Source organism: Lepidochelys kempii, chromosome 2 (assembly GCF_965140285.1).
Source record: "Lepidochelys kempii isolate rLepKem1 chromosome 2, rLepKem1.hap1, whole genome shotgun sequence".
NCBI lineage: Eukaryota > Metazoa > Chordata > Testudines > Cheloniidae > Lepidochelys > Lepidochelys kempii.
The window spans coordinates 119,726,273-119,749,357 of NC_136381.1; the positions used below are offsets into that span (position 1 = coordinate 119,726,273).

General features: G+C 41.0%; 1 protein-coding gene across 4 annotated transcripts in view; it reads left to right on the forward strand.

Annotated features, from left to right (window-relative positions):
- The window catches only part of DUSP22 (dual specificity phosphatase 22), a 57,698-nt gene that overhangs the window by 5,907 nt on the left and 28,706 nt on the right, over positions 1-23,085 (forward strand). For 3 of the 4 annotated variants that reach the window (XM_073332181.2, XM_073332183.2, XM_073332184.2), the window contains exon 2: positions 13,821-13,903. In XM_073332181.2, coding sequence (XP_073188282.2) covers positions 13,895-13,903 — 9 coding nt within the window. In that variant the 5' untranslated portion in view covers positions 13,821-13,894. Of the gene's footprint in view, positions 1-2,088; positions 2,123-13,820; positions 13,904-23,085 lie in introns of all 4 variants that reach the window. The other variant, XM_073332180.2, reaches the window with a different exon arrangement.

Sequence of the window (23,085 nt, forward strand, 5' to 3'; positions counted from 1 at the left end):
CCTGATAAACCCCGAGGCTGCAGGCCTTGGTGAGTGCCTACAGAGGCACTGGGGCTGCAGAGGGGCAGTCTGAGGATAGGCAAAGGCAGTAGGTCCTACCCTCTTACCAATGATGAGTGGCTTACGTTGCAGTCTGCCCCCGTGAACGGGGGCTAGCTGATGACTGGCAGTAGCCACTGAGGCAAGGTGGGTCTAGAGGGTTGGGGGTTCCCTGTGAGGGGAGACCCAGAGTGGGGATCCTGCTGGGGCAGAACCCCAGGGAAAAAGGAACTGAGGTCTGGGAGGGACATGGGGCCAGTGACAGGTGAGACACCGGAGTGTAGAGGGCGCTCCAGTGCTGGTGAAGAGCTAATTCCCTGGACTACCAGCAGGAGTTGCTGCACTGGTGAATCTTGTCCCGCTACAGGGGTAAATCATGAGCACGCATTAGCTGTGTTAAACTTGCAGGTCTCTGTTTGCATAGGTTCTTGTCAAACATTGTCAGCTTTGGTTCATGTGGTTTTGCAGCCCTTGACTTTCGCTTTAAGTTTCACATTCCTTCAGATCCCAGTATGGCAAAATCAAAAATAAAAATGAAATGGATGAGCGTCGTTCAGCCCTGTACATAGTTAAGGGAATTGCAAAGGTCCATTGGGTCTAGGCAACATGGCCTTCTAGAGCTGTTGACAGGATTGAACCCGAGGGTTGGATATGATGTGACCTGACATGGAGAGGGAATGTAAGTTAAAGATGTAGGGGAGGGAGGTTCATGCAAAATAATGTTGGCCTGAAAGCGTGGCTCTTCTGTTTTCTTACCTGATTGATAGTGGCATAATAAGTATTAAAGATTGTTTTTGTTTGTGCAACCTATATGGTAAAACATCCTAGAAACTAATTTACAGTCCCATATGCTGGGCTGCTACGCTCCATGACACAAATCATGTCCCTTTTCAACAAGATGGTTGTTGTGAAGAAAGGTCTCAAATGCCAATCCCTGGCGAAAGTACTTCATACCTTTTAGAACTTCCGAATTGCTGGACTGAGCAAAGTGGGGGGAGTTTTTCCTTTAAATAGCAGTGCTAGGGAGATTGTTGATGCAGTTGTGATGACATTAGAGCGTTGCTAAGGCAGTAGGAAGTTGGTGCTGACATGTCATTGATGGTGGTATGCTTTACAGGCGTGTAAAGGAAAATGGATCATATTTTAGCTATCTTGTTTTTGCTTCTTCAGGGGAATTAGATGTTGGTCATAGATGTCCAGGTGTCTGTCATGTAGTGGGAGAGAACAAAGGTTTTACTTTTGTGTTGTGGTGTGTGCCCTTTTCTTTTCTTTTTTTTCCATACATTCTCTTTTGTGTGTTGGCTTCAGTGCAGAGGAGGTTTATGAAAGGGTGGGAATGGGTAACATCACACTGTTAACCATATGTACTCGGACTGCACAGAGCTGACCCTGAAGAAGACCTTGAAACTCCCAAGTTAAAGAAAGTAATGTAACTGAGAATAGCAAGAGCATATGGGAGCCCTGCTGAGGAGCACATAGTTTGGGGGAGAGGGGCGCGGAAGCGCAACTGAGTGACTTTAATTGATTATCACTCTGTTCATAAGTGCTGTTTGCAGTGATTTCTTATATTTAAGAGTACCTTACTGAAATGTAGGGTGACAGTGATCTGACTTGCCTTCCTCCGCTTCAAGCACTACAAGATCTGTTGGATTTTATTTTCCAGTCCCTTCACTGACTTATTCTGTGTCCTTAGACAAGTCACTTAACCTTTTTTGTATTTGATTCCCCATTGATTCAATAAGGATAATACATTACAGCAAGGGTTTTACAGGGCCTATTTTTGAGATCCTTGGGTGGAAAATGGTGTGTAACTGTCAAATATTACTATCAACCTTTAGACATGTTGGAAACATTTCAAAGTGCAGCATGCCTGAAGCATTATAGAATGGGAAAGTTACAAGGAGAAATATATAATGCTGCCAGCACCTTTAGATTCCATTAGACAATAGTCTACGACAGAAATCTGTTCCATCCTGTATGCAAATCAAACATTGTCAAACTGTGCTACCACAAGACCTCTATATTTGATACTATATTTCTTTCTCACAGATTCTGCCTGGCTTGTTCCTTGGCAACTTTAAAGGTAAGATTAGTTTTATGGTTACAATTTAGGATTACTTAAAAGTCTGAAAGTGTTGGGTCATACACAGCCCTACAATATTTGCTAAAATCTGTGCAAGTTCTTTATCCCCATTTTGCTTAATTTCTGAATCTACCTGCTAGCACTAAGAAGAGAATGTTTTCTCTGTCACCTGTACATGCACTGCACAACTGGTTAAAAATGCACACACTCTCCTGGGAGCATGCTTCACCTAGAATTCCCAAATGTTGGCCTCTGTTGTAAATTGGTAGTGCACTTTTCAGACTGGCCTGTGAGCCAGACCATTTTTTGCAAGCCCTCCTCATTATTAGTGGCTTAATTTGCCTCCAATTCATTGCTCTCATTATTGTGGTTATAGATCAGAAGTGTTCAGGAGCCCTATTATAAATGCTTGTAAAACTGAGAAATACAGAGTTTGATGTTTGAGCAGCAGTATATAGTGTTCATATTGTAGACTCAGACCTGTTCTCCCTCTCCCTCTCTGTGTGTGGTTTTTCTTTCCATTTGATTTTTAACCTAGTACTTATAGAGCCTTATCTTTTTAAGAAGGCTAAGGCTGAGAAAAGTTCCTGGCACCCAGCAGTTCCCACTGAAATTACTTATTGTTTAAGTATTTGGGACAGGGACCATCTGCTCATTACATATGTGTACAGCACCTAGCACAGAGGGGCTGTTTCATGTTCTCAGTGTATATAAAATCTCCCCAGTGTATTTTCCACTGCATGCATCTGATGAAGTGAGCTGTAGCTCACGAAAGCTTATGCTCAAATAAATTTGTTAGTCTCTAAGGTGCCACAAGTCCTCCTTTTCTTTTTACAAATACAAACTAACACGGCTGCTACTCTGATCCCAGCTTGGGGTCTCTAGGTGCTATTGTAATACCGCCAATAAATAACTGGTAACATCTACCTAGAGCTACGCTTAGTTGTGAGCAACAGCAGTGTGCTGAGTGGAGACTGCACATGCCTCCATATATTTGGTCTGCTCACGTGACTGGACAAGGTCTGCTCCTTTCATTTCATATTTAGGTGGTGCTGCACCAACATTCCTCTCCACCCCTCCCTCTGTGAAGTATTTGGTAGCATAAACCTGCAACAGGATACTGGCACTGTTTGTCTTGTCTGTATCTGATCCTGCTGTCCCTTGTTGCCGGGGGGACGGAATTGCAGGGTCCATCCTGATAGTTATTTAGCTCCCCTTTCTGTGTGGAGCATCTTTGGAATGTGCCCAGAGATGCAGGACAAGTTTGAGGGGCACTCCCATGCAAGGTGGCAAACATGAGGATGGTGCTGGGCTGTGTGGGGTGGAGGGAAGTTGGTTGTGTCAGCTGTGTAGGTGATGGATGGAGGGGAAGGAAACGAGAGTGGAGGCAATGACAAGTTTGTGATGGGATACAGGGTCTGGAAACAAAGAACATACAGGTTTCAGAGTAACAGCTGTGTTTAGTCTGTATTCGCAAAAAGAAAAGGAGAACTTGTGGCACCTTAGAGACTAACCAATTTATTTGAGCATAAGCTTTCGTATGCATCTGATGAAGTGAGCTGTAACTCACGAAAGCTCATGCTCAAATAAATTGGTTAGTCTCTAAGGTGCCACAAGTACTCCTTTTCTTTTAAAGAACCTACAGAAATCAGAAAGGGCGCGTGGGGGGGCTGGGAGGAGAAAATAAGGAGGGAGAGAGGGAGAAAATCCAGAGACGGTGTATCTTCTGAGTTGAGGCAGTACCTTCTGCTTGTGACGGAGCTAATCTTGGCCTCACTGCTGGATGAGACAAAGTGGGAGAGGACTGGAGAGGGGTGAATGATATCTCGCATTTGATGTCAGATTGCTTCAGTTTTTCAAAGTGCAGTGAGAGGGGGAGGGGCCCATAGTGCATGGTGTTTGACTCTGAAACTGGCCCTGTCGTCATGCCAGCCGTGGTGGCAAAACTTTTGATAATACTCCCAAGAGAGTGAAACTCAGACCCAGCATCTGTTTCTCAGTGTGGTACTGTTTTCACCCACTGAGTGACTGAGGCAAGGCAAGATGAAGGGGAGTAGGCCAAAGTTGCAGAGTGAGTCAGCACCTCAGCCCAGATTAGATCCTAGAACCCTTCTGGCTTGTCTTGCTGTAACCATTCAGCTATGTGCCTTGAAAATGGTCTATAAATGGTTTGTCAAATAACTTTTAGCATGATAAAAACATGGTGTTAATGAAGGTGGGATGAGTGTGTAGTATTGGGATCCAGTTAAAAATAAATGAAGCTGAAGTGCATCAGCTATTTCTTATCGGGGGAAGGGCTGGTGTCAATATGAATGTCTGCTTGAGTGACTGTCGCTGTTTGTTTAATAAAAATAAAGGTGGGGTTTTTTTTTTTAAATGGCCTTTGCTCACATAGTATTTAATCAATACTCTCCACCATTGTGAGGTCATGTCAGTAGGTAAATTGATCTCCGAGTTAGTTACATCTCTGGAGCAGAAAAGTGACAATAGCTGTTAAGTTTCAGAGTAGCAGCCGTGTTAGTCTGTATTCGCAAAAAGAAAAGGAGTACTTGTGGCACCTTAGAGACTAACCAATTTATTTGAGCATAAGCTATCTTGAGTTACAGCTCACTTCATCGGATGCATTAAAGCATCAGATGCTGTTAAAGCACTTTGTTAATTAGAGAGACAAGGTGGGAAAGGAATATCTTTTATTGGACCAACTTTTGTTGGTGAAAGAGACAAGTTTTCAAGCCACACAGAGTTCTTCAGACACTGTACCTTTGTCAGACCTATAGAAAAGCTCTATGTATGTTCAAAAGTTTCTCTCTTTCACTAACAGAAGTTGGTCCAATAAAAGATATTACCTCATCTACTTTGTGCACAGATACAACACTTTAATAAAGTTAATCTTTGAATTTCTAAAAAAATTTCTTAACAGTCTAATAATGCTAATAGCAACAGTGACAGAGTGCTAACATTGCGAAGTAATATAGTGCTGCTGAAACAAGGCAAATATAAGCTTGCCTAGAGGAATTTGATTACTGAGTTCTTTTGCAAATGTTCTGATTTACATCACATGCAATGTACGAAAGACAGGACAAGACTTTGAATAGTGAGTAGTGATTTGGGTGTTGGACTTGAGACACCCATAGTCAGAGAGTTGGTGCTCAGTGCTTTCTGACAATCGGGTCCTTCTATGGTGTCTCATGCAAAGAAAGCTTGGGTTTTGCAAGTGATTTTTTTTTGAGTATTAAAAATGTGTGGTGATACAGACGTCCCCTTAGGTGATTGAAAATCACAGATCTTCACAAGCTGACTAGTGCTGTTCTAGGTTAGTAATTGCATGGGAAACCTCTAAGGAAACTGAGATGCTATGGGAAGTGGTATGAGTGATTCAAGCAGGTGGTTCCCTGCATTCTCATCAAAATTGATGTAATACCCCAGCATGATGTTAGAGGGTGCTGTGCTTCTGGAAGTTCCATTGTTTGGAAGGGACTGGATGTTCTGACCATGGAATTTTTTTACCAGACTAGCAATCCTACTTTTGTAGCTATGTAGAACCTGTCTTTCAGGGCTCCTGAATTGCTGTTCTGAAGTTAAGCCTCAAATTGTCTATGTAAGGTAAATAGATTCAGACACGTTTAACTTATGGATAAACTGAAGCATGGTTTATGAAATGGTTGCAGAGTAAGTCAGTGGTATGGATGAGGATAGAACTCCGGACTCCTGACTTGCAGGCTACTGCTCTAATCTTTCGAAAAGACTGCTTCAGGCAGAGTGAGAGTGCCTTGATAGTGTCTTGGGATCCTTGGGAGTGGAAAGCTTTGTAGAGTACTGATTCAGGAAACCATTGAAGTCCATAGGACTTTAAGCATGTGCTCACAATACTTTTCTGAAGAGAGATGGATTTAGGAACTTAAGAGCTTTCTTGAATTGGGACCTCAGCTAAAACTTAAAACTGAATTACATTCCTAAGGTACAAAGTTTAGGAGAATGTGCATCCAGAGAACTGAGCAGTTCAAGCAGAACTGCTGCCTTTCTTACAAAATATTGAGGAAGAGTTCACCTTTAAAACCCAGGAGACAATTAATCTTACAGATTGATTGTCTTCTGGGTTTCCTTTTGTTCAGGAGCAAAGCCTTGCTCCTGAACAAAACTCCATGGGACTGGTAGCTTGATAAGAGATGTGGGGATGGAGGGGTTGAAGGTTGGAAGAAGCCCTCTTCAAAATAAATCCTCCCCCCCCCTTTCCCCCCCCCCCCCCGATTTGAAAGAATTCCGGTCTGTCAAATGGAAATCAAAGTCCTGCAGTCCACTCACAAGTTAGTGTAATCTCCCTTGATGAAGTGCAAAGCTGTCAGTCAACAGCTGTAGGTCTGAAAGCCCCCATATGCCTTTATTCCCACTAGAAAGCTGGTGTCTGCTGTGTAGCAGCTGACAGCTTTTTCTATATTCCCATCTGAAGAAATTTCCTGTTTTTTCTAATACCCTGGTGGGACAGTATAAGGGTTTTGCCTCTTTTCCCATGCAGCAGTAGGGAAATATTTTTCATCTACATGAGTGCCAGCTGGGTCTTTCAAGTACAATTGATTCCAAAAACCAAGGCTCAATAAACTGTAATAAGAGTTAAAGGCCATGCAGTTCTTCAAGCTTGAATACAAAGTAATACATGTCCTTTCTGCTTGCAAACGTGTCTGGAAGATTTGAGTTTTTCCAATGGAATATTTGGGGGATTTTTGATTCTGAGGGGAAAGCCACAATGTGAGGCTTAATTTCCCCCAAAGAGTCCAGTGGCACTATGGATGAAGTGGACAGCTTAGCTGAAGTTTCCACTCTTCCTGTTCCTCAACATAAGACGCAGTGCACAGCAAATGATTCTGCTGTGTTCACAGTGCCATTGAATTCCTCTGAATAAGCTTGTTCGAGGTTCTTTCAGGAAAAGTTCCCTTTGTGGGGGCCCATTTGGGGTTCAGCCTTCAAGCAAGAAGAGGGGGTTAGTATCTTTCAGGTTTGCTCTCCTGGAATTCACAGATAATCTAGATTTACAGGCTAGTACAGCGAAAGCTTCAAATGTGGATTGCCCTAGGAGGGGAAGAAGGTACAGGGTAGAGCCCTCTGTGGGACTATTGTTTTAATCCCGCTCTTGTTCTGCCCTGCAATTCCCACTCCCACCTGCTCCCATGTTGTTTCTTGCATTTTTATCCTGGTCTGACCCACAAAAACCTTAGATCCCACAAAGCCCACGAGAGAGACCGATTCCTCCATGCTACTTTATAAAATACATTAACAGACTTTTTTTTTAAATAAAAATGGAATTCAGACACAATTTTTACCACTAAAAGAATAAAATAAATCTTGCTTAAACCATGTAAAAAAATACATTAACTCCTGCTGTAATAGACATCAACTCTTTCTATCCCTTGCTTAAATTTACATATTAAAACCTTTATTTAAAAAATTGCCGAAATTCTATTTGACAAATGGAGATTTAGTGTTTTCCCACAAATTACTGCAGTCTGGTTTTTCCCCCTCTTTGCCCCCTGCCTGCAGCAAAGTACATTATACCTGCTATTATGGCCACGAGTCCTGCAGGATCCCCCCTCCCCCCCCACTTACAATGCAACTACTTAAAATTTTGAACAAGTTTATTTACAGGAATTAAAGTTTCGGGAACAGGAAGGGTGGAAGTTTTGCCTAGGCACTCAGTGATGTCACAGACAAACTGCATATTATGGATGGAACTAAGCGTGTCCTTGGGAACCATGGGGAGCGAGGGGAGGTGGGAAACAATCCTCAGTGGGAGCTGTGGGTGCTCAGTATCTCTGAAAACTAGGCAGTTTATGTAATAGGGATGCCAACTTTCTAATACCTGAAAACCAAACACCCCTGCCCTGCCCCTTCCCCCGAGGCTCTGCCCCCTGTCCCACCTGTCCACCCTCCCTCCCCCCATTGCTTGCTCGCTCACCCCCCATCCCCTGGCCTCCTCCCCTGCTGCCTGTAGAGCTGGGCTGGGAGGAGCTGACGCAGAAGTCAGTCCCCAGACCGAGGGGGTGGGGAAATCAGGGCACAGCGGGGTGGGGGGAGGGGCAGACAGGTCTCCCCGCCCCACCCCCCGACGGCACCAGTATATACTTTGGAGTTTGGTCTGGGAGTCAGGCTGTGGAGTGGTAGGAAGAGTAGCAGCTGCTAAGCAAGGCTGCTCCAGCAGCAGCTGCTGCTCTTCCCACCCCCAGTGGTGGAGGCTGGTTACTGCAGATAATTTATGCTCAAATAAATTGGTTGGTCTCTAAGGTGCCACAAGTACTCCTTTTCTTTTTGCGAATACAGACTAACATGGCTGTTACTCTGAAACCTGCAGATAACAGGACTTTTAGTGGCCGGTCAGCTGTGTTGACCGGACACTGCCAGTTTTCCTTTTCGACCAGATGTTCCAGTTGAAAACGGAACACCTGGGAAACCTATTATGTAGGTGTGCCTAACTAAGGTACCAAAATTTTAAAGTTTTGGCCTCGGCCTCCAGCTAGTTCTTCTCAAAAATATCGTCAGGGTGTATCCACTAGGAGAAAAGATGTGTTCTTACCATGTGTTAAAAGCCTAGTGAAGGCAAGGTAGTTTTCAAATGTATTCACAGGTTGAGGTAAATGTTAGCAGGAAGCTGAGAGTTTGCCTCAAGCTGCTAACATGTGATAAAACTATAGCTGGCTTGTCTTCACTAGGGTTTTACCTCATTAGTTATGTGTTAGTTTAACACATAAGAGCACAACTTTTATTCCCTAGTGAAGGCAAGGCTGCAGGGTTGTGTTTTGGAGGAGGGAGAGACTGCATACAAACTAGAGCAGTGGTTCTCAAACTTTTATACCGGTGACCCCTTTCACATAGCAAGTCTCTGAGTGTGACCCCCCCCTTATAAATTAAAAACTTTATATATAGTTTATAAGTTTATATATAAATAACACCATTATAAATGCTGGAGGCAAAGCGGGGCTTGAGGTGGAAGCTGACTGCTCATGACCACCCATGTAATAACCTCCCAGCCCCCAGTTTGAGCACCCCTGAACTAGAGGACATTGTATGGTGAGAGAAAGATGATAACCCACCACTTCTGCCCCCTTCTGCCCCCAAACTCCAAGAAATACAAATCTAGTTTGAGCTAATCTCATTGATCTGATTATTTTAGCTGCGGGATGCCTCACAGTCTGATGCCACAGACATGGACCTGCATCAGTGTAATTGGCTTTCTCCACCAGAATGGTTTTGGTTTTTACTGGATAAGAAGGGATGGGGAAAACTCTAGGAATTTTGAAGAAAGGGGAGGTGACAAAATCTTTGGAAATTCTTCTTATGTCATTCGAATGAAAGGGAAATAATTGGTTTCACCACCCATCTCTTGAAGGGATTATTAATGATGAGTTGGGTCTGCCTGTGTACTTACTTGGCCCCATCATGTCAGTACTGAAGATCCTCCCAATCATTAATTAATATATTCTCAGAGGAGCCTGTGGGGTAGGGGAAGTACTATCTCCATTTTACACATGGGGAAATAAGGCACAGGAAGTGTGTGGTACAGTGGAGACTCAATCCAGATTCTACCAATCCTGTTCCAGTGCCTTAACTACAAAATTAATCTTCCTCCTTGGCTATGTGGCTGTGACCCTGTCCATACTAGTATGAGGAGCTAGAGCTAGGAGCGCGGAAGAAAATGAAGCAAAAGAAACCTAGGCTGAATGTGGGGGGAAGAGGAGAAAGGGGGAAATATATCAAGATATGTGAGGAAGGACTCTCCCAAGGAAACTGTTTGATGCCCTCATGAGTTGAGAGGTTTTAAATTATATTGGATGAAGCATTAGACAGCCTGCTGTAGGAAAGAATCTTGTGCAGGACCTAAACAGATAGATACACTCTCTAGAAAGCAGAGCTAAAAGAAATCTAACACTGTGACCTTGAAACATCAGCCTGCTTTGTATGGTGCAGTACTATAGGGATATGCTAAATAATGAATCAGAATTATAGTTCTAGCACTGAATGTTCTTGCTTTTTGGTCCCTTAACATAACCATTTTAGATATGAAATTGAACATCTCTGTTATGCAGAAGTATTGTGAGGAACAGGGTATCTAATCTGTATAGCTACTGAGGACAGCTTCTCAATCTTGTCTGTTATATCAGTGATTTGCATTGGGGAGAAGCAAGGGAATTTCCCTTCTTCAAATTTATATATTCCATGGGTCTAGAGACTTGGATAACATACCAGCCAGGGACTATGTTTTTTTTCCTCCTCTGTATATTTTCTGTTTGAATTATGTATACTGTGAACTGCAGTTTATCTTGGCATTGTTTGTAGTGTTGTTCTAGCTGTGTTGGTCCCAGGGTATTTGAGAGACAAGGTGGGTAAGGGAAAAGATATTACCTCACCCACCTCATTGATCTCGGTACACAGTTTCAGGATCAATGTGTAGTCTCCTGTCCTCTTCTATGAATATCCCAAAACCACTGTCTTACTACACAGCATTGATTTTATTGAACTCCAGTTAACTGAAGGACTAAAATGTTGCAAGGGTAGTACTGTGTGTTCTTAATGACACTGCTAGCCAGTCAACTTTTAAAGGGAATCATTTGTATTGTAAAGCTGGCTGAGCTGCAAAGCTGCTTGCCTTGACAGGGCTTTGGGAACCTGGAGCACAGTTTCTCCTGAGCCATTAGCATTCTCTTAAATTATAATTTATTTGTCTTACACTAGCACTAATTGTGATCAGAGCCCAACTGTGCTAGGCACTGTACAAACGCATAATAAGAGATGACCCTGTCTTGAAAAGCTTATTAAATTGACAAGAGAGCTAAAGGCTGCAAGGGGGAAACGAAGGCACATAGAGATGAAGTGACTTGCTCAAGGCTACATTTAGGTCAGTGGCCAAACCACATCCCTTGTGTCCCATCCAGTGTCGTATCCACTGGGAAATGCTACCTCCCTAAAACTAAAATTTAGGTTCCAGCTAGCTGGCCCTGAAGTATGCAACTATATTGGAGGGTGCACAGTACAGACTTAAAAGCCCAACTGGGCTGGCTTCTGTAGTTTTCCAAACCCATCACTTTACAGGTGATTTCTGAGACCTCAATAATCAAGGATGCACTTAATATTATTAACAACTCTGTTCCTCTGAAGCTCTAGCAGGTTACAGTGTCAGCAAGTCTCATAGTTATCCTTGGAAGTGCTCATTCTTGTTATGAAGAGACCTTAAAGAATTTGAATTATTTGGTGCTGAATTCTGTCTGAAATGGTGACACAGGAGTCCAAATGAATAAACACCTATGCTCTCGTCACACATATTGGACCTGCAGAGTAGGTGAAACTAGACCGTTTTGATTTTTCTCTGATTTTAAGAGCTGCTAAGACCTTTAAGATAGAGTATTTTTCATAATCGGGTATGGACTTGTTAACTCTCTCCTATTGTGTTCAGATCCTCAGCATTTTGTCTGTTGGACAATATGATTAAATGCCACCTTCTGCTTTCTGATTTAAAAAGGGTATTGAAACCTCATAGTAGAGAGTAATGACTCGAATTAAGAGATGCTGATTGATCTTTTGCACGTACATAAAGAACATACAGGTGATATTATTGTTATTTTTGTACCAAGGAAGAGCCGATTTAAAAAAGCACAGACCACAAAGGTTTCAAATCTATTTAACCAGGCTAACACAAACTAATTGTGTAGGCTGGTTTTAAGACAGGTGTCCACATAACAAAGAACACTGTTATAATTGACACGTATGGCAGCCTTTCTCAGTCAAGAGATAAAGATTAGAGACAAACTGAACTTTGACCCCCATGGGTCTTCCCTCCTGGTCTTGTTGATGGGCCAGTGTAGGGAAGTTGCACTGTGGCTACAGAAGATTTCAGTCTCCAGAGCTGCTGTTTTTAACTCCGTTCATGTAGACATAATCCAACTAAACTTCTTTAAAATGTCTAGCATCAAATTTTCAGGCCTTAACCTGCATTCCAGTTCTGAGCACCTAATGGTAATTCTGAATACTCATGTACCTATAATGAAGGGCTCAAGATTAAAAGTCACCTTGGGAAAATTTCTTCCTCAAAGTTACTTAATAAAATGTATTAAAATGTACTAAATAAATCTGATTTTATTTAGTACAATGTTTTCTTATTTTTGATGTAACTTAGTTAAAGATGTGGTTTGGTACCTCTCCCATGTTGAAACTTATCAAATCTTTTTATAAGCACTGGCCGAACTTAAAAGGAGTAGAGCAGGTATGGTATGTTACAGTTACTATGTCCCTCTCTAGTAGCTAGTCTACAGAGAATAAGAACCCAGTATTGCTATACGCTGACGGTACTCCAGAAGCTGAAGTGGCAGGGGCCTTTGCTTTTTTCCACAGATTCACTCCTCACTGATGACTATTAAACTTTTAATCTTGTTTTAAACATCTCCGGCAAGGACTCTATTATACTTTTGTTTGTGAGGGTAACCCTGTGTGTGTTTTTGTGCATAATGCATAGTGAATACATGACGGGGTACTATGATGTAAAGGCTTTGTTGGGGTGGCTACTTTAGCCATGAGTGGAGCTGGCTGAAGTAATGAGAAATTTCAAAATTCAAAAGTTGATTAAATTGTTATAAATTTCCCTTTCCCCGTGTTGCTCTGCTTCCTATAGAGCTAATAGAAATCTTGTGAGTTTTGATGAAATGTTGAATATTTGGGCGGGGGAGATTAAAAACAAAACAAAAATCCTAAACTTTTCCCCACCAACTTTCCTAGTGAGTTTTGCAGGTCATCTCAAACAAATATCTATAAAATCGTAATACCACATTTTCACATACACTATGTATATAGTGTATGTATTGCATATTCCTCAATTTTTGTGTGTGTATATATACACATACACTGTTTCTTGGACTTTTGATTTTACCAACAAAGGGATACAACTGTACAAATCTTGGATGGAAGAGAAAATGATAAATGTAAGCCCCCTCTAAAAAATCTCTATTTTTCTTGACTTAAAATGTGATTACTTAGGGTCTTCCAGGGTTAGAAGCAATTGGGGTGTTTTTTCTTGGGAAGCTGGGAATTTCTCCTGTGCAGTGTAAGAAATCTCATGTTTCTAGCTCTGCAGAATTGTGAGATATCAGGCCATAAACCTTTAATGACTGAATATTGCCTGCTTTGGCCAGTGTAACTTGTGTGTTGGGGTGGTGGAAGGGGACATGAAGGTGGGACTCTCTATTTGGAAGGTAGTAGGAACACTTGTGTGGTAAATTGATCTTAAACAACGATGGCAGTTTTGAAGCTGCTTAGTGCTACAGGGTTTGAAATGTAAGCATAAATCCAAGTGCAGATGGATTAGTATTAGTGGGCAGAGAATAGGTGAGACTGTCAAAGGTGTATGATAACTTGCATTTATCACATGGCTCTAAAATTTATCATATGTCTGTTATCTGCGCACGTGGTGTGTGTGCGTGACACAGACACACTCAATTTTCAGATGCAAAATATGTGAAACTGTTGACTTAATAATTTAGGGATGTTTTCTTAACCTTGTTCTTTATATAGTATATCGTTTGGTTTGGAGTTCTTGTCTTTTTGATTGTGGTGTTTTTAGAAGAACTTCACAGATGATCATGATTTTCAACATGTGTGAGCGAACTAGGAACAAAGCTTTTTAAGAGAAACTTAAAAAAATAATCTTTTTTTACCCCCACTACAGATGCTCGAGATGCGGAGCAACTGAGCAAGAATAATGTTACACACATTCTGTCAATCCATGACGGTGCTAGGCCTATGCTTGAGGTAAGGGGGAATCCATCTCGTTAACGAGAGGGGGAATCCATCTCGTTAACCTGAACATGAAATAATGGCCTGTCAACCTTCATTTAATTTGATCCTTATTACAATTGTTTGACACAATTTTCCGTATTTTCTCTTGGAAACATTTGGCAGTCACAGTTTTGTGAGTCAGTCACAGTTTTCATCACTGGTATTGTTACAACAGGCAATCCCAGCTGTCAAAGGAGGATTCAGTTACGGTGTTTTATCGATTGACATTCTGTTTTATCAGAGAGACAAGGTGGGGGAGGTAGTATCTTTTATTGGACCAACTTCTATTGGTGAGAGTGCATGTTCTTCGCCCAGTAGCAGAGATTACTAAATATTCTGTGTTGATTTCTAGGATGTTAAAACCCATTTAAAAATATCCCTTTACCATAACATGCCCCTTGCTAACACTGCACGGCAAATTATTTGTGCAAGAGGCTTCAAATCCTTTTCTACCTAAAATGTAATTATCCAGGCTTGACAAAAAAAAATGCCATAGCCTAGTAGCCTGGAGGGAATACACCTGTGCTGCTACACCCCAAAAAACCACTCATTCAATTTACGTGGGCAGATATTTGCCCCCTCTGCAAATTAATCCATTCCTTCCCCCATTTTATTTTACTTATTGTGAACGCATTCACAATATAGAAGATGACTGCTGGTGCTGCTGCCGCTACTGCTCTCCTTCTGAGCCTATATGGCTTTTTTTTGTTTGTTTCCTAATGCCTCCACCAATCAGAGGGCTTCTGCTTCTAGTGCCATTTCCCCTCCAGTAAAAAAACAACAACAATGGATTTAGGGGGAGGGATAGCTCAGTGGTTTGAGCATTGGCCTGCTAAGCCCACGGTTGTGAGTTCAATTCTTGAGGGGGCCATTTAGGGATCTAGGGCAAAAATTGGGGATTGGTCCTGCTTTGAGCAGGGGTTTGGACTAGATGACCTCCTGAGGTCCCTTCCAACCCTGAGATTCTATGAATTGATTCTAGCCACTCCTGTAAAATTTCCATTTGACCTGGCAAGCCAGTGAATAGGTTGGGTGTATTTATAAAAAAAAAAAAAAAAATTCCTACCTGGGGAAAGTAGGGTTGCCAATTTTGGTTGGATGTATTCCTGGAGGCTTCATCACATAATCTTTTAATTAAAAATTAATCTTTAAGTCCTGGAGACTCCAGGACAATCCTGGAGGGCTGGCATCCCTAGGGGAAAGGCAGTTAAAGGTGAACTGGAATTTGAAGATTGTCTTTGGGCTCAGTACTGTGGATCAGCAAAACTAAACCTGCTCACTTTTCGTTGAGTGTGTGTTTGACTTATTAAGGTGTACCTACTGTATGGTCTAAAAACACATTGAATTTCAAGACTGCTGTTAACTGGAGTGATATACAGATGCACTCACTAAGGAAGATGTAATCACACTTTTATGTCTGTGCTGCATGTGTTTCCTCTGGGGTGTTGTCCTCTAAAATAAACAGAAGCTTGCATCTGTCTTGTCATGATTTTCTAGTCAAGGTAGGGGAACTACTCGATGCAGAATCCAGGTGCAGTCACAGTATTCAGTCTACAACCTCCTCTCATGTGGAAAACCAGTGTTACAATTTGTCCACAGTTCTTTAAGTAGAAGGAAGATTGCAAGTTCCTTTTGTTTTTCAGCAAAATTATTCTTAATTACATTCTAATTCATGGTTTTAATCCGGTATTCACTTGCAACTAAGTACTTACTGATGAACGAAGGTTTAGAAAATCTTGTTACAGCACTTCATTAGTTCTATTTAGGTATGATTACTTGTCAGGTTGTAATTAAGATATGTGGAAAACAATGTGTTGGTACTTTGCAGGTTGTCTTGCTCTTGGAGCATTGAAAAATAATGTTTAGGGTTTAGGCTTTCTATAAATTCTATTTGCTTTTAAAAGATTAGTAGCTTTGGCTTTTTCTCTTGCCCACTGAAGTCAACACAAAGCTCCTATTGACTTCAATGGCACAGCGTTAAGTACCCAGTTCTGTAGCTGCTCTGTCAGTGGAAATTTCGCTGAAATCATTTTGAGATTAATACAGGGAATGACACTAAAATCAGACCCTTAGTAAACTTTCCTGTTTACATAGATACCGTAGTCATGCCTAAAAATCAAGATGGTAGTTGAATTGAACATTTGCCAAAGTGTGTGGGGTTTCTTTTGTTTGTTTTTTAATTTCCTATCCTAAGTTTAAGAAATATTACAACTATAGTACATTAAAGTGATGGCTGTATTCAGTTAGCTGATGATCAGTACTATGAAGTCACATTCATTTTCACATAATGTGTTAAGTTCTTTTTATTGACCAGAGAAATTGTGTTCATTCTAGTGAATCATGCTTAAAGGGTCACTGTCACATAGGTTAGCTCTCAAAAATTCTTGCAAAACCTACTACCACCAGGTGTTACTTTTTTTTTTTTTTGTAATTTCAATAATAGTGTTTTGTTTTGATGTAATAATAATTCTTCTGTTCAATTTGAATATGCAACACGGTAGCATCTTGCTATTACATGAGAACCAGAAAATGGAATTGATCCATCTAATTTCATTGTCCACGTTGAGTCAAGAATAAAAAGCAAACAGCCATCATAAACAATGAATAGTATATTTGGTGTATATTCTAAAATCTAATTTTAAAAATCTGTTGATGCCGATGAGGACATTTTTAAAAATTATTTTTGACCTGAGAATGATTGTGTATTTGAACCAAATACCTTCTTAACTTACTTTTTCCTGTTCTGTTCCTTGTTTTCTGCACTATTAGGAAGTATGAAATGTCTGTTGCCCCCCCCCCCCCCCCCCCAGCTTGCCACATCAGGAGAAAATGATTGCCTGGTTGGGGTTCATATAAAAATGCTTTAAGTTTTTTCAGGAGAAGTAATTGAGAAACCAATAACTTTTCAGTGGGTTTTGCTTTCAGAAGCCCTTTCTGGTAAAGTTCAACTCTATAAATCCTCTGAGTTTGCTATTTATAGTTAGCTAATTAACAAAGATTAGGCTCAGGAAGCTATTGCTTGCTTTCAGAATGGAATATCTGCAGACAAAATGTTTTTAAAGTAAATAAAGTCTTGTATTCTACTTGTGGTACAATAAAGGCTGAAAACAGCTTTTTAAAGGATTGTTTTTACTTTTTGTAGGGAAGGGTATGGCATATTATAGGTATGTGGTGAAGCTTGACATGACTTAAATTGGAAAAAAATTAACAGAACATGAATTGAGCAATCTGTCACTGTTTTGTGCTTAGTTCTTTTGCTCTCTATGTAACACTATTTTAATGTAAACTAGCGTTATCTTTTTAAAAATAGAGCCTGTAATTAATTTGTTTATGAAGCCCCAATATTGAAGCAATCTAAATGCTGAACACAGTCTTCATACAGATATCCTAACAATGCATACAGCCATTTGTAATTTAAAAAGACATGCCTAAAAGTTTGTCAGGAAAAAACGGATGAAGTGATTGTGAACACACTAGGGACTACAAAATATGATCATGAACTACTTCAAATGAGTGCCCCCAATAAACAGGGACACGTGGGCCACCATTCTCTATCTACCAGCATCATTTCTGTTTTTGCCTGGGCAAGGAGTAGGTATCTCTGACGTGTTAGTTCCTCCATATAATCCAAGCATTCTTCCAGAGCAGAGGCTGAACTTGCCTGACCACAGATGATTGTTCATAGATCTGTATGTCACATAAAATCCTAGCATAGAAGATGCTCAGATTCCAGGCCATCACCTCACCAATTTGCTGCTTGGATGCTTCAAATTCCAGATATAAACTCCAGTGCTCTCTGGGCATGAGAAATAACAAGGAATCGGTGAGCTGGGAGCCTCCTCTAAAAGATAATATCGGTCAGTGATCTGACAGATTCCATGGCATGAAGGGAATGTCAGCTATGCCTTAGCATCAGCGCCTCTGATGCAACAAGCAATAGGCTCTGGTGGTGACACAGGTTTGGAATAGACCAAGATCAACATGCACAGCTTGATGGGCAGACCTGACCCAGGGGTGTGATCAAAATATCTGATCTTCAGACAAAACCCAGAGGCGAGAACAAGCATGTAACCAGCCCTGCACACCCAAAAAGTCCGTGGCTTCCAGGAATATCCAAGCCATTAGAGTTGTTGTCCACATGCACTCTGAAACCTCTGAAGACAAGAATCTACAAGGGCTCTCAGCAATGCCAACACATGATCCTTAAAGCTGATTTTTACAGGTTTCATTTCTGTTGCTGTGGGCTGACGGGAGATAACTTATCACAAAGGACCCGACACACAGCCCCCTGAAGTCTCTTCATTGACTCCTGTGGGCTTTGAATCTGTCCCAAGGCAGGTACAATACTGGCAGCAGGAATACGAGCTTTCCCCATATTGTTTCATGGTGGAAGTTTTTTTGTTTTGATTTTATTCTTGTGTTGCATTCATTGAGGTGCTCAGAGCCTGCAGTGAGGAGCACAACATAAATACTGAGAGAGTGCATTTGAGTGCTTTCTATTTTAGCAAATGTCACCCAACTCTGCTTTGGAGCAGGGCTTAAGTAAGTTACTATTAGCCTGTCTTCAAGCATTAGCTTAGCTTAACAAAAAGAAGGTTTAAAGAGTGATTTGATCACGGTCTATAAGGACTTGCCTGGGGAACAGAAATTTGATAGAGGGCTCGTCAGTGTATCCGACAAAGGTATATAACAAGATCCAATGTGTGGAAGTTGAAGCTATGCAAATTCAAACCTAGAAAGAAGATGCATATTTTTCACAGACAGGGTAATTGACCATTGGAACAACTTATCAAGGTTTGTGGTGGATTTTCCATTACTGGCAATTGTAAAGTCAAGGCTGGATTTTCTCTAGAAGATGTGTGCAAGAGAAGTAGCCATATGTCCATCAAGAACTGGATTGACACTATGAACTCTTCTTATAGAATTCAACAAATGTTTGTCAGTTACTAGTACATTATTTTTGCTGTTAAGCTAGACCAGAGTTGAAACAGTAAGTGTATGATTCCTATTCCCCCGTCTCCTGGGGTTATCTGGTCTCCTGACATTTAATTTACAATATTCTGTCATTTGCAGACTGGCCTCAGTACAGAACTTGCTGTGATGGAACACTGTTGTATAGCAGATTTGTAGGGGGGATTTGATGACAGCCTTCAACTACCTGAAGGGGGGTTCCAAAGAGGATGGAGCTTGGCTGTTCTCGGTGGCAGATGACAGAACAAGGAGCAGTGGTCTCAAGTTGCAGTGGGGGAGGTTTAGGTTGGATATTAGGAAAAACTATTCCACTAGGAGGGTGGTGAAGCACTGGAATGGAATACCTAGGGAGGTGGTGGACTCTTCATCCTTAGAGGTTTTTAAGGCCTAGCTTGACAAAGCCCTGGCTGGGATGATTTAGTTGGGGTTGGTTCTGCTTTGAGCAGGGGGTTGGACTAGATCTCCTGACGTCTCTTCCAACCCTAATCTTCTATGATTTGATGATTCTATGACATAATTAAGACATTTTCGTTTTGAGACTCATGCTTCTGAAAAAATGAAGAGTAGCATGACCTTAGAGGCATTTTAATGTTCCCATTAGAGTAGCCTGTAGTGCTGTTTTCTGTCACAGAACGCTTGGATCTTCACCATTCCGTTTACAGTGAGTCACATTTGAAGCTGGCCCTTGTGTAGGTTTTGTGCTTTGTGCACGTGTGTGATTTTTTTTCTTGCTTTCTGTTTCTAAAAGAATTGATTTTTCTTTTTCATGGGTATTAGAAGAGAAAGGGATATATAGTTGCAATTGTTAATCTGAAACCATCCAGGTGAGGCTAAAGTAGTTGAGTTATATTTAAATCCCACCAAACTAGACAAGCTTTTGGGTTTTTTAAGATCACACCGCTCCCTTTACATTGTAGGCAGTTGTAATACATGTCTATAGCCCATCCACACACCGGTGCAGTCTTTGGTCTATAAGAGATATCTAGCCTATGTGGGGATACAAGTCTGTATAAGTGGTCCATCAGTAAGGTAGTCCTGTCATTGGAGCTTCTGTGGTTTGATGATCAGTTTCTTTCTAGGGCAAATATAGGGATTTGAAAGCAGCATACATAGTTGTTTAGAGCATAAAATAGCTGTGATTGCTGCTTAGGAAACACTCTATGGTGCATGCCAATGAAATATCATAATCTTCCTCCACTAGCTCTTCTATAATGTAAATTTTTGTAGTGTGGTTTTTTCATTCTTTATAGTTAACCAGAGCACCTGCAGGAAGCAGAGTTATTTGTTCTTTTAAAAAAAAATTCAGATCCCATTCACTATGCCAAGATAGATCTTGTGCACAATATTTCCAGAATAGTGCTATGTATACCTCCCCTCCCCCATACTAATAGCGATGTAAAATAAGCTATGGCTTGTATGCTCTGTAGAAAGGGAAAAAACAAAAAACCTCGAGACAATTTAATGCAGTTATCTATTTTGGTCGATTTTATTAGCTTTTCTTGTGCTCCTGTCGTCACATATCTTGAATGAACTGTAGCTTTAAGACTGAAGTTTCAAGGGACCCTTGTAAAGAATTTAGATCCCAAATTTGATCTTCCATACAGTCACTCAGAAACTGACGGGGGGGAGGCAAGAAGGAATATTTCTGAGAGCCATGAAAACAATCCTTCAAGCTCCTTGAGTTTGCAGAAGTAGTCAATGCATGGCTTATTTTCAGTTCTGCTAGCATAAATGATGCTAGTTCATCTAGTGGCAAGAGGTTGACAGCATGTTAATTTGGACTCCAGGATTTAAAATAATAGTTCTCCAACAAAGTGTGTGCCAAATTCTTTGAGGCCTGCAGTTAAGAGCTGATTTAGAGTAAAGCCCACATACTTTTTGAAGGGATTCTTAAAAAATGGAAATTCAGCCCAATTAAAGCTAATAGAAAGGAACCCGAATCATGGCAGGTAAAATATAAGGTGAGTTTAAGAGGAACAAGTGAATGGTTGAGTATAGAGGCAAATATATACTTAGAGTATCTTGTTTTTATATTCAAATCAGTAAGTGTGAGAGAATGAGGGGAAGTAAAAGAATGAGGACGTTGCAGAGAAGCTAAATGATTTCTTTGCGTCAGTTTTTCACCACAGACGATGTTGCGGACATACCTGTTCTTTTCAGGCACTCTTAGGGATGGAGAAGTCAAAAGAGGATGTGCTGGAACAAGCTGAAAAATAACAAGTTCCTTGGACTGGATGGAAGATCTAGGAGTTCTGAGGAAACTTAACAAAAGTGGCTGATCTGCTAGCAAAAGCCATGCAATCTCTCTACTATCAGCTATTATCCTGGAAGAGAGATGTCAGTTTGATACTTATTAGAGACCTGGTAATCATAATATATCCTTATGGGCCTACACTTAGATTTGCTATTTGTGGAAATTTCTTAAATTTCTGTGTATGGCCAAACATTTCAGATATCAAACTTAAAGTGGGCTGTACATTTTGCAGCTTCTGGGTTCAAAAAAGTTCCAGATGAGCAGAGGAACTAGCTAGTTTCTTGGCATAGAGCAGATCAGCTGCTTCAACACAGTCTTTGGCTGATATTCCTGCTGCTGCCTAAGATATCAGCTCTTGGTGCCTAAGAATGTTATTTGGGGCATGCTCAGCATAGGGTTTCCACTGAAATATTAAATGGTGATAGCCACACCATGTTTCAGTTTTCTAATACCATGTTCCATGTCCTGAAAGCTTCCTCCACTACCTTTAACTTTAGTTTTGAAATGGACTCTTCCCCCCCCCTCTTTGATGCACTTTAAGAGATTTCCAAAATTCTGGGGGAAAACCCTGGGTTAAGATGAAAGAAGCAATTTCCATCTCCCTAATTGGTAGAACTACAGGTGCAGAAGATAACTAACCTTCAGTATTCTCTCTTTAGCTCTGTAATCTCAAGGGAATATCCACACTCAGAAACCAGCCCATAAGTCTTTGGTTTGGACTAGAAGTGCATCATTGCTCTGACACATGATGGCTAAATTGGTTTCCTAATGTTGCCCTATCAATCCATGCATTTTTTGAGTTCAGGCTAAATCTGGACTCATGCTGCTCATTATGTGTAAACCTCCAGACCTTTTAAAAAAATACAGCTTCTGTACTGTATATCATGGAGCAGTTCTTGAGATGCAAGAAGCTATTTGTAAGTAAAAATTGCTTCTTGAGGAACCGATGAGGAGAATAAATGGATCCTTTAGTAGTGATTGTGTAGCACATTCTGTACACTGGCTCTGCAATCTTTTTGTATGTAGGCCAGTCTTAGGGGACTCTTAATGAGTGCGTTCTGCTGGCCAGATAGCATACAACAAAATGCAATTTCCAAGTCATTAACATGCTACCAGAGTGAAAATTAGTTCTTCCAGTTGTTAAATAATTAAAGTCAGATTTAAACTGTTCTGTTTGGGTCTCTTCCAATAGGCTCCTACCTCAACTAGTGTCACAAATTGTTATTCTTCAACAGTCTGGTCACAATCAAGAGGAAGCTCAGAAGTGCCCATTTTAAATAAATATAATTTTCATATACATTTCACTGCTTATTCATGATTAGAAGAATTTCCCCACGAGAGGTTTCAAAAGATTGTGCTGAGCAAAATAGCTACCATTTTTCTTTCAGCTGTAGTGGTGCGAGAAGACTCCTTTATTTAAAGTACAGTTCTTCTGACTTTGGCTGAGTTCATGAGGAGTTGGGAACTCTGACCTAATTTCTCAAAAGTGACTAGTGATTTTGTATGTCCACAATGAGACACCTGAAAGAGGCCTGAATTCCAGGAAGTGCTGAGCACTTACCCTCTTGATGTTGGTTCCTTGTAGTGTCTCAAGTTAGACACTCAACATTAGTCATCTTTGGTGGAGACTGCTGTGGCGATATACTGACTCGGTTCATTCTTTGGTTTCCCTAGTTATTCCACCTTCCAGGAGAACTCCAGCCTTTGTTGGGTAGCACTAACATCTGGTGGAAGGGTGGTTCTAGAATCTTTCCACTATTGAGGCACCTCTACTAGGGGTTAGGTTGTTGAAAGTACGGGTCAGTATTGACCCATTGATTGGATATTGATTGGTATGGGTCAGTATTGACCCATACCACATTCACTGGAACACAATAAGCCCTTCTACTTCCATCTAGGAAAAGATGTGGAAAGTGTTAATTTTCATTTC